Source organism: Xiphophorus maculatus, chromosome 11 (assembly GCF_002775205.1).
Source record: "Xiphophorus maculatus strain JP 163 A chromosome 11, X_maculatus-5.0-male, whole genome shotgun sequence".
NCBI classification, from domain to species: Eukaryota; Metazoa; Chordata; class Actinopteri; order Cyprinodontiformes; family Poeciliidae; genus Xiphophorus; species Xiphophorus maculatus.
Window position 1 is genome coordinate 2,640,032 of NC_036453.1, and position 12,343 is coordinate 2,652,374.

The following is a 12,343-nucleotide window of genomic DNA, read 5'->3' on the forward strand; positions in this document are numbered from 1 at the left end:
ACTAGCTAGAGCATTTTTACGGACTAAGTTAACATGAGTGGAGCTCCATGGAGCGGCAAAGTGAAAAGGATGGAAAGAAGAGAGCAAGGGAAAAACAAAAACTGGACGCATATTTTGTTCCCCGTCTTGGAGATGAACCGAACTTTTTTGTTGGCAGCGATTCAGACCCGCCAAAACTGACAGCCTAGCGAAGGAGCCGGACTGGTTACAGGTAGCAACTCTGATATATATATATATATATATATATATATATATATATATATATATATATATATATATATATATATATATATATATATATATATATATATATATATATATATATATGCGTAATTAATCGTATTTCTGCAAATCCTATCGCTCTCACCATAGACAAGCGTTTGATTTTATGGTGAGAGACAGACTAGCAAGATAAGCATGTTCTGTTTTGTTGCTGTTTTATGGTCTTTCTTAGCTTAGATTCCTGTAAAATCCACCTTGCAAACAAAACGAGCAGCTTCATCGGATGACAACGAGATACCACGGAGAAAATTGTGCAATAATATCACAGCTCTCATACCCGCACCCACCCCACAGATCAGGACTGCAGTGCTTTTAGGTTAAAACTGTCTCGTCCTTTGCTGCAGTGCAGCCGTCGTGGCGTGACCGTCCCAGTCCTGCGCTGGACGGCCGCTTCGCTCTTTCTTGCTTCCAGAGACTCCGAGTCACAGACACGCCAACGTGTCTTTGGGCCGGGGCTCCTCGAGAAGAACTGCGGGGCTCTGGGACATCTGCAATGCAGGAGTCTAAATTTAGCATCAGAGGTTCGGGGAGAGGAGGAGAAGGAGAGACAGACACGGAGACAGAAGAAAGACGAGAGGACGGGAAACAACGACGGCGCCGTTGTTCTGCAACCGAAGTCCACGTGTTTCACTGCGCCAACTTTTCCCTTAATTCCTCAAAACCGCCAGTCCCGTTTGTCTGTATGAGCTGTGAATTAAAAACAAACAAACAAACAAAAAATATCGGACTGCTGAAATCTTCAAGAGTAGAAATCACACAGAAAGTGAGACATGAAGAGTATTAACCAGGTTTCCATTCACTGTAAAATGACGCAAATTGAAATTACGAAAATAAATGAAACAGTAAATTTTGAAGAAAAAAAGTTTCTAAAACAAAAAGTTTTTGAACTACTACGAGGTGGGGTTTTTCTTCAGCCGTATGGAAACAGTTTTTTACGTCACGTGATCAACTGCCCGATGTTGGTACTGGCAAAAGCGACGAAAAGGACAACAGGAAGTAGGAGGATATTTGTTTGTGGAAGTTTTTGGATTTTTTTTTTTTTTTTAAATTGTAGCTGGCTCTCAGAACTCTCACATCACATAGTTAATAAAAAGTTGTGTGCCGGGGCGTGACGTGGCGTAGCGGTTAGTGCGACTCCCAGACCCAACGACATTTGCCGCATGTCTTCCCCCCTCTCCTTCCCCGTTTCCTGTCAGCCCACTGTCATATAAGGGACACTAGAGCCCACAAAAGACCCCCTGGAGGGGTAAAAAAAAAAAAAAAAAAAAGTTGTGTGCCACTCCAAGGTGTTGAATCCATAACTTTTCTGTAAAATCAAACTAGTTTCCCCAAAATGCCACATCCGTAGCCACTCCCAAGTTTAAGGGGCTTGTTGCTCCAACCCCTGAATCAGAGGCTGACGTTTCTACTGTAGGCCGATTGACGATAAGCACTAGCACCATTAGAATTATCAATATCCATCCCATGTAGCTGTTTGCATTGGTCGCTGCCATGATTTTTAATGACTTCCTGTGAACAAGCTTATTGAGGTTCTAAATTAATTTATTATTTAATGGCAACCCTGCAATTGTGTAATAATAGTGTGGTGTTTTTTTGTTGTTGTTGTTGTTTTTTTTTTTACATTAGCAGAATATAGACAAAGATTTGTAATGGAAACGCAACTAGCTCAGGTGTTTAAGTCTCCACAAAAGGAGTAACTCAACATCTCCAGACTGCAGCAGGAATGCTGCGCTGCTGTGTTTATGGCTTCATCTCAAATTGTCCCTGGAGAGCAGAGCGGAGGGAGAGGCTCCATTATGTATGCACCTGCATGACAACAAAATCTGCTGACAGCTGCAGCTGAGGATGTGCAGCAGATGAAGGACGAGCCCACAGAACGTCCAGCCGCATCCACCCCCCCCCCAGTGGAGCTGATCAGACTCTAATTTTCAGTAAGCGTGCTCTCTGAACCGGTCCGCGCTGAGTCTGGACTTTCTGCGTCACCGCCAGGAGGCGACTGTCAATAAATGTGGGCTCAGACAACAGAGCAGACTGCTGACAGAAGCACCGCTTCCCGTTCTCCTTAAGGTATCCAGGGTGTGGTCCGAGGCTGTCTGTTGGTTTCGTCCTGCAGATTCAGGTCCAGATCTCCATCCATGTCCCGTTGGGAAATTAATTTTACAGCCAGTCACAGTGAGAACAAAAGAAACAACAACGATTAATATTTTACGTATGCAAGACATGGCACTGAATTCCCCTGCTTCAACCGGTGGAGGTTAAAAACTCGAAAACTTGTCGACCAAAAACATAAGAGTGCTGGTGTGGCTAAAAAGGTGAACAATAAATAAAGCAATTAATACCCAATACTTAATTTGAAATCAATAAGAGGCAAAAACATACAATTCAAATTATGTACGATTACAAACTGTTCCCATCAACTACAACACTAACAATGTCTCCCCCTGACTAGATGAAGGAGGGAAATAGCGTGTAGGACTAAAGGAATGTTTATACTTATTGTTCCAAACAGAAGGGAATCTAAACCCAGAGGGTCAAAGGTGAAACTCAGTGGTGAGGCTGATCACTGGCATTCACCGCATAATTGCGCAAATTGGAATTACAAAATAAATAGGATTAATGGAAACACATCAGTTTTAGGGAAAGAAGCTTTTTGATAAGAATTTTTTTTTTGGTGCTAGGATGATTTTTTGTCGTATCAAAATTAGTTTGTTTTGCAAAACTGGAATGGAGACACTTTTTGCATCACACAAGTCACATAATCAAGAACCAGATGTTGCTACTGGCGAAAACCACGGGCAGTGGTAGGAGGACGATGATGCGGCCTGTTTTTTTTAATGACTTGTCGCGTGAACTACGTTATTCATGTGTGATTTTAATTGCGTTTTTCATGTAATGGAAACATGGCAGTTGCAAAGCCGTGTTTTTTCGACAGTCGCGGAATATTGACAAAGTTGTTTTCTGCGCATTGGTAATGGAGACGCAGATACTGACAGATGGAGTAGAATTAGCTTGTTTTCAAAGTGCGATAGTTGTACAGCTCACAAATACAGACATTCACAGTTACTGGTAAAGCAGTTTTTGTCTCACACCAAGATTTCCTGACCTACCAACGTAAAAGTCAACATAGATCCAAGATAAAAATTTATGATATGCACATCAGAGTTCCGTCTACGTTGAATTTAGCCATTTTCCAAAGACACAAAATACATTGTTGCAAAGTATTTCTGTGTTTGCATCAAACTTCAGCTTATTGCAGCAAAGTTTACTTCCATCAGTGATAAAAAGGTGTTTCAGGTTCATCCCCACTTTGACTGGAATAATTTGGTAGTCCTTAATACCAATAAAAAATTAAAAAAAATACTTCGACTGGCAGATTATTTCACTTATGATATGGGAAAAATGTCTTGCTACAAGTGAAATAATCTGTCAGTGGAAATGGTACTGATTTCATCAATAAGATTTACTTACAGAAAACACACTCCTGCATCTGGCTGAAAAGTTGAGTTAGCCTTAGTTTAAGTGTACTAAGATAGTTGCAACTAGAAAGTGGAACAAAAACACTCTGTAAGATTTTGTGTTTTCTGCAGTGCAGGTGTGATAATCGAGATCTGTTACGTATAAACTCATTCCTTTCTGCACTTAATAAAAATGTACTTAGATTTTTTGTCAAAAAACAAACACTCTCCACTGTACCAAAGAAAACTAAGAACACAAAAAGTAGCATAGTCACAAAGAAGAAGAAAAAAAATCAGCTTGTGATTAAGTTGTTGCTACTGACAAGCTATATGCTGGTGCTGGAACGTGCCGTCCATCTTGCTCCACCCGGCGTGGGCGCCGGCAGACAGGAGCAGGGATGAGCCAGCAGGAACAGCCTGGAGACTTTATCCAGCTTGCTCAGGAGCTATCGACTGCAGCCTGCGAGGTAATGATGCAGGCGGCGGAAGGAGCCAGACTGGAAAAATGATTTCTCGACCATCTCCTGCCGTTTTCTCGCTCTGCCGTGCAGTCGGTAAAATGAGTCTAAAAAGTTGGCTAGGGCATTGTGTTGGAAAGGCGTGCCGTTAAGAAAATAAACAGAAGGGGATTGAAAAAGTAACGCAGCTCAGTCGGTGTTAATTTATTAAGATGATCTGAAATGTAAAAAGCGGCTGCTTCCTTATTGATTTATCCAGAATTAGCACTTTACTAGTTGCATGATAAGTTGTCAGTGTGTGTCGACTGAAAATGACATGAGCTGTGGTTCAAAAAGATGTGGTTCATCACAATGAAATTCTGTATCGACAAGGGAGATAATATGTTCACACACAGGTTGGTTTGGATACATTTATTCCTGTAAAGGGACAGTGTTATGTAAAATATACCTTTTTTTATTATTGTTTTTGCTCACATCGGTCTTCTGATTCCTCCAGGAATCGCTCCGTAAAAAACAGCAACAAAAAAACATTTTTATCATCCTGCAAATTTCTGGAATTTCTTGTCAGCCATCAGTTGACGGCTGTAAAGAAAACCTTCATAACTACAGGCTGGTCTGGTCTGAGGAATGGCTTCACAAATGGTGGATAGTTAAATATTGTGCTTGTTAAGCAAAAATGCAATCAGTCTCATTAATAAAATATCACACTATATTTCTGTCCAACCAGAAGTTGTAATTCTCTGACCAGAGCAGCCGTCCTGCTTTGAATCAAAATGTCCAGGTATTATTATATATACAATATTTAGCAACAATCATGCTACTATATATAGTTATTCTTGTTTCTTTAGCTGATAGTGTTTAGTCACTACTTGCCACCTTCTTTCAGACTAAACTATAAGGTCAGTCAAATCACTACATGGCGTTTTAATAAATTAGATGTAAGAAGTTGTTTTTTTTAAACTGTATAACGTTTTAATATTGTTGATCGTTTTTATACAACTATAAACACAAGGAGAGTGGAGAAAAGTTTTGTTTATTAAATGTCTTTATTTGGCTTTGAGAGGAAACAGCAGCATGTACAATCACAGTTGTTTAGCAGAATCTGAAAAGTGTCAGCAACTCCTCTGTCGTACCGGGAACAAGTGAGGTTCAGGTGGAAACGAGTTTTATTTTACTTTCTTTTATGGTTAAGGCAAGGTTGATTTTTTTCTTCTTCTTTCTTTTAAATTTAATTTGATTTCTTTAACTGAACACACAACAAGCAAGAAGTCTTTCTCATCCAGCTAATAATCAAGCTCCATGTGTCAGGCCATGCATTCAAACCAGTTGCTTGATTCATTTGCCAAAACAAAACCTGGGAAGACAAACAAAGAACAGCAGCGATGAAAAAGTTCCAGGGCATTGTGAGAGAAAGTTATGGTGAATATAGCCCTTATTAATGACTCTACACCACAAAACCCATCATCTAACCCACTCTTTATATATCCAGCGTAACTAAACAAAGGGGCTACTGTGTTAACGTGAGATTAAAAAGAGAATGCTTTTCTTTTTCAGTGATGTGTAGCAGATTCTTCTTGACAAATGAATCAATCAAAGGTAGGGATCAGTTATAGTCGCCCCGCCTCCCAAAAGAAATACACATAGCAGCAGTTAAAGCTCCACATTTTCATCCACATGGATGCACACAGCGGCAGCGCTCCTCCTCTCTTACACACTGCACGGCCTCACACACACACACACACACACACACACACACACACACACACACACACACACACACACACACACACACACACACACACACACACACACACACACACACACACACACACACACATCTTTTTCCAGGCTCAGGGTTGCAAGGCTGCAATAAATAAAAGCGGGACGAAAGTAGAGCTGAGTGGACTGAAATGAGTCGGAGCGCCTGAAATGTGGGTTTGGGGGGGAAAATAAAACCTAACCCACATGGAAGCATTCTTTGTTTATCTGCTAGTATTCCTGCCTTAAAGCTGACATTCACATTCAGGACCGAGCTGGTGGGGGGTGTGGGGGGTGCTCTATGATAAAATCCTTCCCCAACTTGTATATGTAAAAATCAAATAGCACCATAATAGTTGGACTGGCTGCTTCACATGCTCCAGGATCTGTGCGTTTGTCTTTCAAAGTCTGTGTGCTGACTGCGGTGTTGCCTCTGAGGTGGCCTCGCTGTTTGCTAATGTGAATATGGATCATCTGTGGCACAAAACACAGGAGGAAACATTCACACCTGCTTCTCATCTTTTACCTTTTTGTGGTAAACATGCTAGCCCTCTGCACTTCAGAGACGTGAAAACGGTGGACAGTGGACTGAATAAATACTTGAACTGTTTTACAGCTCACTAATGCTATACTTCTCCATCTAAAGTGATCCCGTCTGACCCGGTGTGGAGGTGGAAGGCATCTGGAGCGGGTGGATGTGAGTGAATGGGTGGGGAAAAAACGGAGGGCGACGTGAACAGGAAGCAGACCCAGAGGTGATCGGTGGGATGAGAGATGAGTTATTGATGCTGATGACGACACAAGCTGTTTAGCTCTTGCTGCTCTTCCCGGTGGAGCTCTCCTTCTCCTTTCCCTTTGGCTTCTCCTCTTCCTCCTCCTCTTCTTCTTCTCCCTCTCCTTCTTCCTCCTCCTCTTCCTCTGCTTCTCCCTCACCTTCCTCCTGCTCCTCTCCCTCCTCGCCCTCCTCCTCCTCTCCTGCTTCCTCTTCTTCCTCCTTCTCCTCGTCTTCTCCTGCCTCCTCTTCCGGCTTGGGCTTCCTGTAAGCTCCGAGGGCGTAGGCGCGGGCCGATGTGTAGGACAGACCGGGATAGCCAGACTGGACCATAGCGCTGCCCACCGAGCTGAGGCGGCACTCCTCGCCTTCCAGAAGCTTCCTGTACAGACAGAGAGGCAAACGGGTGAGGAGGGGGGAGGACGATGTCTCCTTGGAGTGTTTCTCATCTCAGTATGTTTTAAATGAAGAACATAATTGCCATGTGATGTGAAGGATGATTGAAAGCTTTTCCATCAGAAAGGTTGACTAAATACTTCATGTTTCACTTAAAGGGGCAGTATTATGTGTTCTCCAGCCACATCAAATCATTTTGTAGGTAACTATGTTACCTTTAGTTGTTATAAAAATCATATATGTGTTAAATATGACTTGAAAGAAATTTCATTTTGTAATCGAACGCCTGGAAATTCGGCGTCTGTCTTCCACATCTTTCTGAAACTCTGCCTTCAGGAAGTCATCACAACATGGCTCCTCTATAAATCCTTTAACAACATTTTTACCAGAGCTGCACTGAGAAGTTGCTTCTATAATGAACTCAGCTGATGTTCAGTTCCACCAGGTGTTTGCTAATTGCTGCTAGCTAGTCTGAAGGAGCTGATTGGGGGAGTCATGGGAGAGGGCTGCTCTGTGAGGTGGAAACTTGGAAACTGCAGTTCTGAGGAGGAGCTGTCCCTCGAAGGCGGAGCTAGGTCCACCCATGTGTTTTGCACAACTTAATGGTTGTCACGGGAGATTAAAGGGTTTCCTAAACATTCGTGAAAGAATCAAAGCAACACTCCAGGTGTGCTTTTGATGAGGCAATGGCATTATAACATGGTGTAAAGCTAAAAAAAAGTAATTTTTTTAGCTCTAAAAATGTAGCAGCAAAGGTAAAAGTAAAATTATGTCCATAATCAGGATGTCTCAATTGTAATTAATTACAAATTCATATCTAACTTTGTAAGCTTGGAAAATACAACTGATAGGCAGCTTATAAACAAACTATATCATAAATAATGAAAGAACAAATGTCCCAAAAAATATTCCACAGCATCTAGCCAAATATTAATTGTTGATGTACTGTTGTTTTTTTTTTGTTTGTTTGTTTTTTTTTAAATTGTGACTTGCTTGTAAAGTAAATTGCCCATAAGATCTGAATCTAAATCATATGTGGGGATCCACAAGGCTATATTCTTGGGTCGCTTTTTTCTCTTCTAATCGTTTTTAATTGGTAAGAGAGATTTCCATCACAATCATTAAATAACAGTATAAACATTAAAGGTTGTAGGTAAGGATGGAAGCAGAAAGCCCAAGCGATTTTTTTTTCGCTCTGCCTTTAAGGGCTTTTCTTTTATGGGCCACTGTTTGTTTCAATTGAGAACAATGACAAAACTGAACAAAACCGGACCACGCACAACCTCAAATAATAAAAAAACATCACATAAAAACATAAAAATGGGAGGATCACATAATTCACAAGTACAAACAATTTAAATCAGTTCTACTTGGCTTACATACTCAGCTTAATTGGTCAGAACCTTAAAAAATGTATTGTAGAATAATCCATCATCACAAATACAACGGTAACCTGCAACCATTACTTCCTGCTGTTTTAAGTTCTTATCTAAACAATAAAGCATGTAAAGGAGCTGTTAATGACTTTACTGGTTTATTAATGCTCTGTAAGGCTTATGGTTCACTCGGGTCACTCTCCCTGAAAGGAAACTAATCTGACCTGTAAGCGGCGATCTCAATGTCCAGCGCCATCTTGACATTCAGCAGGTCCTGGTATTCGCGCAGGTGACGAGACATCTCTCCCTTGGTGCTCCGCAGGGCAGCCTCCAGCTGCTGGATAGTGTCCTGCACACAACCACAGTTACAGAATGAAATCTGGGTTCACAATTTGAAAAGGGCTTACAAGGGCGGCAGCCCAGGGCGTCACGTTTTGTGGGGTCCCAAAGACTTTTCTTTTCTTTCTTTGTTTTTTAATTTTTACAAAGGTGTGTTTTGTAAACGTTGTACTTTATGTAAAACTCACAAGCAGATATCTTGTGAGTTGTATTCATTTTTGGGTATTTTTATGAATACAAACAATATTCAAGTATTTCAAAATTATGAAATTATAATCGATTTCTTTGGAAACAACATGGAGTTATTGGCTGGGGGACGTATTAGATCTTTCATGCATCAATTCATACCTGCTGATATGTAGGACTGTGTGTTAATGGACTCTAATTGGCATTAATACAATATGTTTTTCTGTAATAGATTGGGCACCAAAACTGCCTCCAGCCCAGGGGCCCACATCCTTGTAAATTCGGCCCTGACAATAGTGATCATTAATAAAACGTTTCTTAATCTATTGCTAAGCGACTACCTCTTAACAAACTCACCTCATTCGATAAGCGATAAACAATTCACTTACTTGCATCTCTCCAACTTCATTGTTGTGACGGTCTTCCATCTCGGCAATCTGCCTCTCCAGGGCTTCGTTGTGGCCCCGGAGGGCCTCGATCTCCAGGGTGCGGGCTTGCACCTGCCTACGGTACTCGCTGAGCTCCTCCTTGGAGTGCTTGATGGCGTCGTGGTTGCGCGCGGCGGCCTCTGTCACAGTGGCAAACTTGGAGCGGTACCACTCCTCGGCCTGGACCTGGTTCCGGGCCGACAGGTTCTCGTACTGAGCCCGGATGTCCTTCAGGGCTGCAGCCAGGTCCGGTTTACTCATGTCCATCTCCACTGACACCTTGAAGAAGGAAAGAGGATAATAAGAAGAAGAAGTTCCGGCTGCAGCATGAACTCATTGAACCCCAGAATCACCAGACTGCTTCATAGCTGTTATATCACTGATTTCAGGTTCAAACATTTAGGAAAGTAAAGTGTTTCAAAGTCACTGATACTAAATCCATAACTTTGTATAAGCCTTCCTTTTTCTTCTTTTTTTAAAAAAAAAAAAATCATGTTAACTATTTTTGTTTCACTTGGAAGTATAAATTTCAAAGTGAAATTTGATGTAATTCTGAGGTTACATCAAACTTCGGGATTAAGACATAAATGTTAAGTTCCACCGGAAGCGTCCCAGATGACCGTTTAAGGATGCATGAGGTGAGCTGAGTCCTGATCCACTGAGCTGATGCAGGCCAGATGGATGGGCTGCTGACTCAGACTCCATGCTGCAGTCCACAGCTTGCATGGCTATCATCCCATCCCTGCAGGGCAATGTAAAAACTGGACTAATCTACCCAGCGTCCATTACTGGTTAATTACTGACTAATTTAGCTAACAGTACTGCATGTTGTCACTTTTCTTTGGTCACATTCTGACAAAACTAGACTATTTTGCCTAGTTTTAATACTTCTTTTTTTTTTTTTACACATATGGTGAGCTAGAATTAACTTGTAATTTATTTTTCATCTGTAAATGTCTGAGCTGTGCTGCTGCTGTCGCTTGAAATGGAGCCGCATCCTTCACACAGTCTGCGCCTCGCCGTCCCTCAGGACGACCACACCCCTGGATTTACGAGTCATTATTCCGGATTGTATCCGCGCTTTTCCACCTTTGACATTAAGCAACGAGTACGACCACTTATTAAATCTCGCTCATTGTTACTTTACTGATTTAACAACTTTTGAAGTTATGTGTCTCACTATATAGAACGTTACATGCGACGCAGCAGGATGTGAAGGTCGTAAAATTAATGTAAATTGTAAATTGATTGTGTCAAATTAACGATTTTTTTTTTTTTTTTTTATTAAGGCAGCTTCGTGACGCGGCGCGCGCGGCTGCCGCAGCGCAGGTCGGAGGAGGGCGTGATGGCGCGTGGTGCTGAAACGGGACTGCAGAGTCAGCGATTTCCCAGCGCAGCAGCGGTCAGAGCGAAGGACTCTGGACAGGAAAATCTGTTCGAAACGCCTACAAGTTAGACCTCACCTGGTCGCCTTCTTCCTGGTCGCTCGAGCAGGATAATAACACGTGATTTTGGTGGTTAGCTGAGCTACAGTCATTGTAAAGACCGTGTAAAATATTACAAATGTGATGCAAACTCGCAGCGCGGTCGGGAATATTAAAAAGTGCGTCACAGCGCGGATATATTGTAAGCGAGAGAGAGAGAGAGAGAGAGAGACGGGACGGTGATGGGACCTTAACACTGTTTTTGGTGAATGCTCGTTCTGATTTAAACCAGAATAATGTGTGGAAAACGGAACCCAGAGTTAACTTAGCCCATTAGCTTCACCCTAATCTCCTTTCATCCGCATTTAAAACCTTTTATACTGTAGACATTTTCTTTGCATGTTCTTTTTTTAGGCAACTTTTCTCGCGCACCTGCGTTGCCTGCAGGGACGCCTGCAGCTCCTGCAGCTCCTCTTCATGAACTTTCCTGAGGAAGGCGATCTCGTCCAGCAGCGACTCCACTTTCTTCTCCAGCTCCAGGCGGGCCAGCGTGGCGTCGTCCACGTCCTTCTGGTAGCCCTTCAGGGCGCCCTCTGCCTCCTCGCGCAGCCTGCTCTCCTCCTCCAGCTTCTCCCGCACGCGCTCCAGCGTCTCGTTCATCTGGACGCAGTCCAGGTGCATCTGGCTCTTCTCGTGCGTCAGCTCCTCCACGCGCGCCCGCAGCTCGCGGATCTCCTGCTCGTAGAGCTCGTGCAGGCGCGACGGCTCGCTGTGGCGCTGGCGCAGCAGCGTCACCTCGGCCTCCAGGACTTTGTTGTGCTGCTCCAGGTTGTGCACCTTCTCGATGAAGGACACGAAGCGGTCGTTGAGGCCCTGCAGCTGCTCCTTCTCGTTGGTGCGGATGATCTTGAGCTCGTTGGTGACGGCGGTGGACTGGGTCAGGTCCATGGCGGAGTCCGGGATGGAGGAGAAGACGCGGCCGGGCGCCGCCGTCCTGCGGTAGGCGGCGGAGGAGACCGCGGAAGGGGAGCCATAAGCGCGGTGGCTGCTGCGGTATCCCGCGGAGTGCAGGCGGGACGGGCTGCCGCCGCCGCCGCTACCCAGACCCACGCGACCTGACCGGGGCGCTTCGCCGAAGATCCTGCGATAGGAGCTGCTGCTGTAAACGTCGCTGGAGTAACTCATGTTTCCTTTACTTCAGGGGGAAGAGAGAAGACAGAGGGAGAGAGACAGAAAGAGAGAAAGCGCAGCTGTGTGTGCTTGTGTGTTTGTTTGTGTGTGTATGTGTGTGTGGAGCTCAGGAGTGTGTGATGGAGAGTGCGCGGGAAGGACAGAAAGTGAGATGCGAGTGATGTCTGGCCCGGGCAGGTGCTTTTATAGTCGGGGCGCTGCGGAGCATCATTTGACGCAGCAGCAGCGGAAGACGGGTGGGGGGAGAGGAGGGGGGGGGGACCTGCGGGCTTTTGCAG

At 43.7% G+C, this 12,343-nt stretch overlaps 1 protein-coding gene across 1 annotated transcript; it reads right to left on the bottom strand.

Annotated features, from left to right (window-relative positions):
- Positions 1-5,222: 5,222 nt before the first annotated feature.
- On the bottom strand, positions 5,223-12,269 carry LOC102225713 (low molecular weight neuronal intermediate filament-like). Its single transcript, XM_005802135.2, has 4 exons — positions 11,307-12,269; positions 9,412-9,729; positions 8,722-8,846; positions 5,223-7,107 (listed from the first exon to the last, which is right to left on the bottom strand). The coding sequence occupies exons 1-4, from the start codon at positions 12,057-12,059 to the stop codon at positions 6,762-6,764; spliced, it is 1,542 nt and encodes a 513-aa protein (XP_005802192.1). The 5' UTR covers positions 12,060-12,269; the 3' UTR covers positions 5,223-6,761.
- Between the last annotated feature and the right edge of the window lie 74 nt (positions 12,270-12,343).

What these genes read in the sequence shown, in the direction of transcription:
- LOC102225713 (XM_005802135.2), bottom strand. Translation starts at nt 12,059, where the DNA reads ATGAGTTACTCCAGCGACGTTTACAGCAGCAGCTCCTATCGCAGGATC. An exon ending in CGTCCCTGCAGGCAACGCAG is followed by an intron (nt 9,730 to 11,306) that starts GTGCGCGAGAAA and finishes TCCTTCTTCAAG; the next exon opens with GTGTCAGTGGAGATGGACAT. An exon ending in ATTGAGATCGCCGCTTACAG is followed by an intron (nt 7,108 to 8,721) that starts GTCAGATTAGTT and finishes CTGTCTGTACAG; the next exon opens with GAAGCTTCTGGAAGGCGAGG.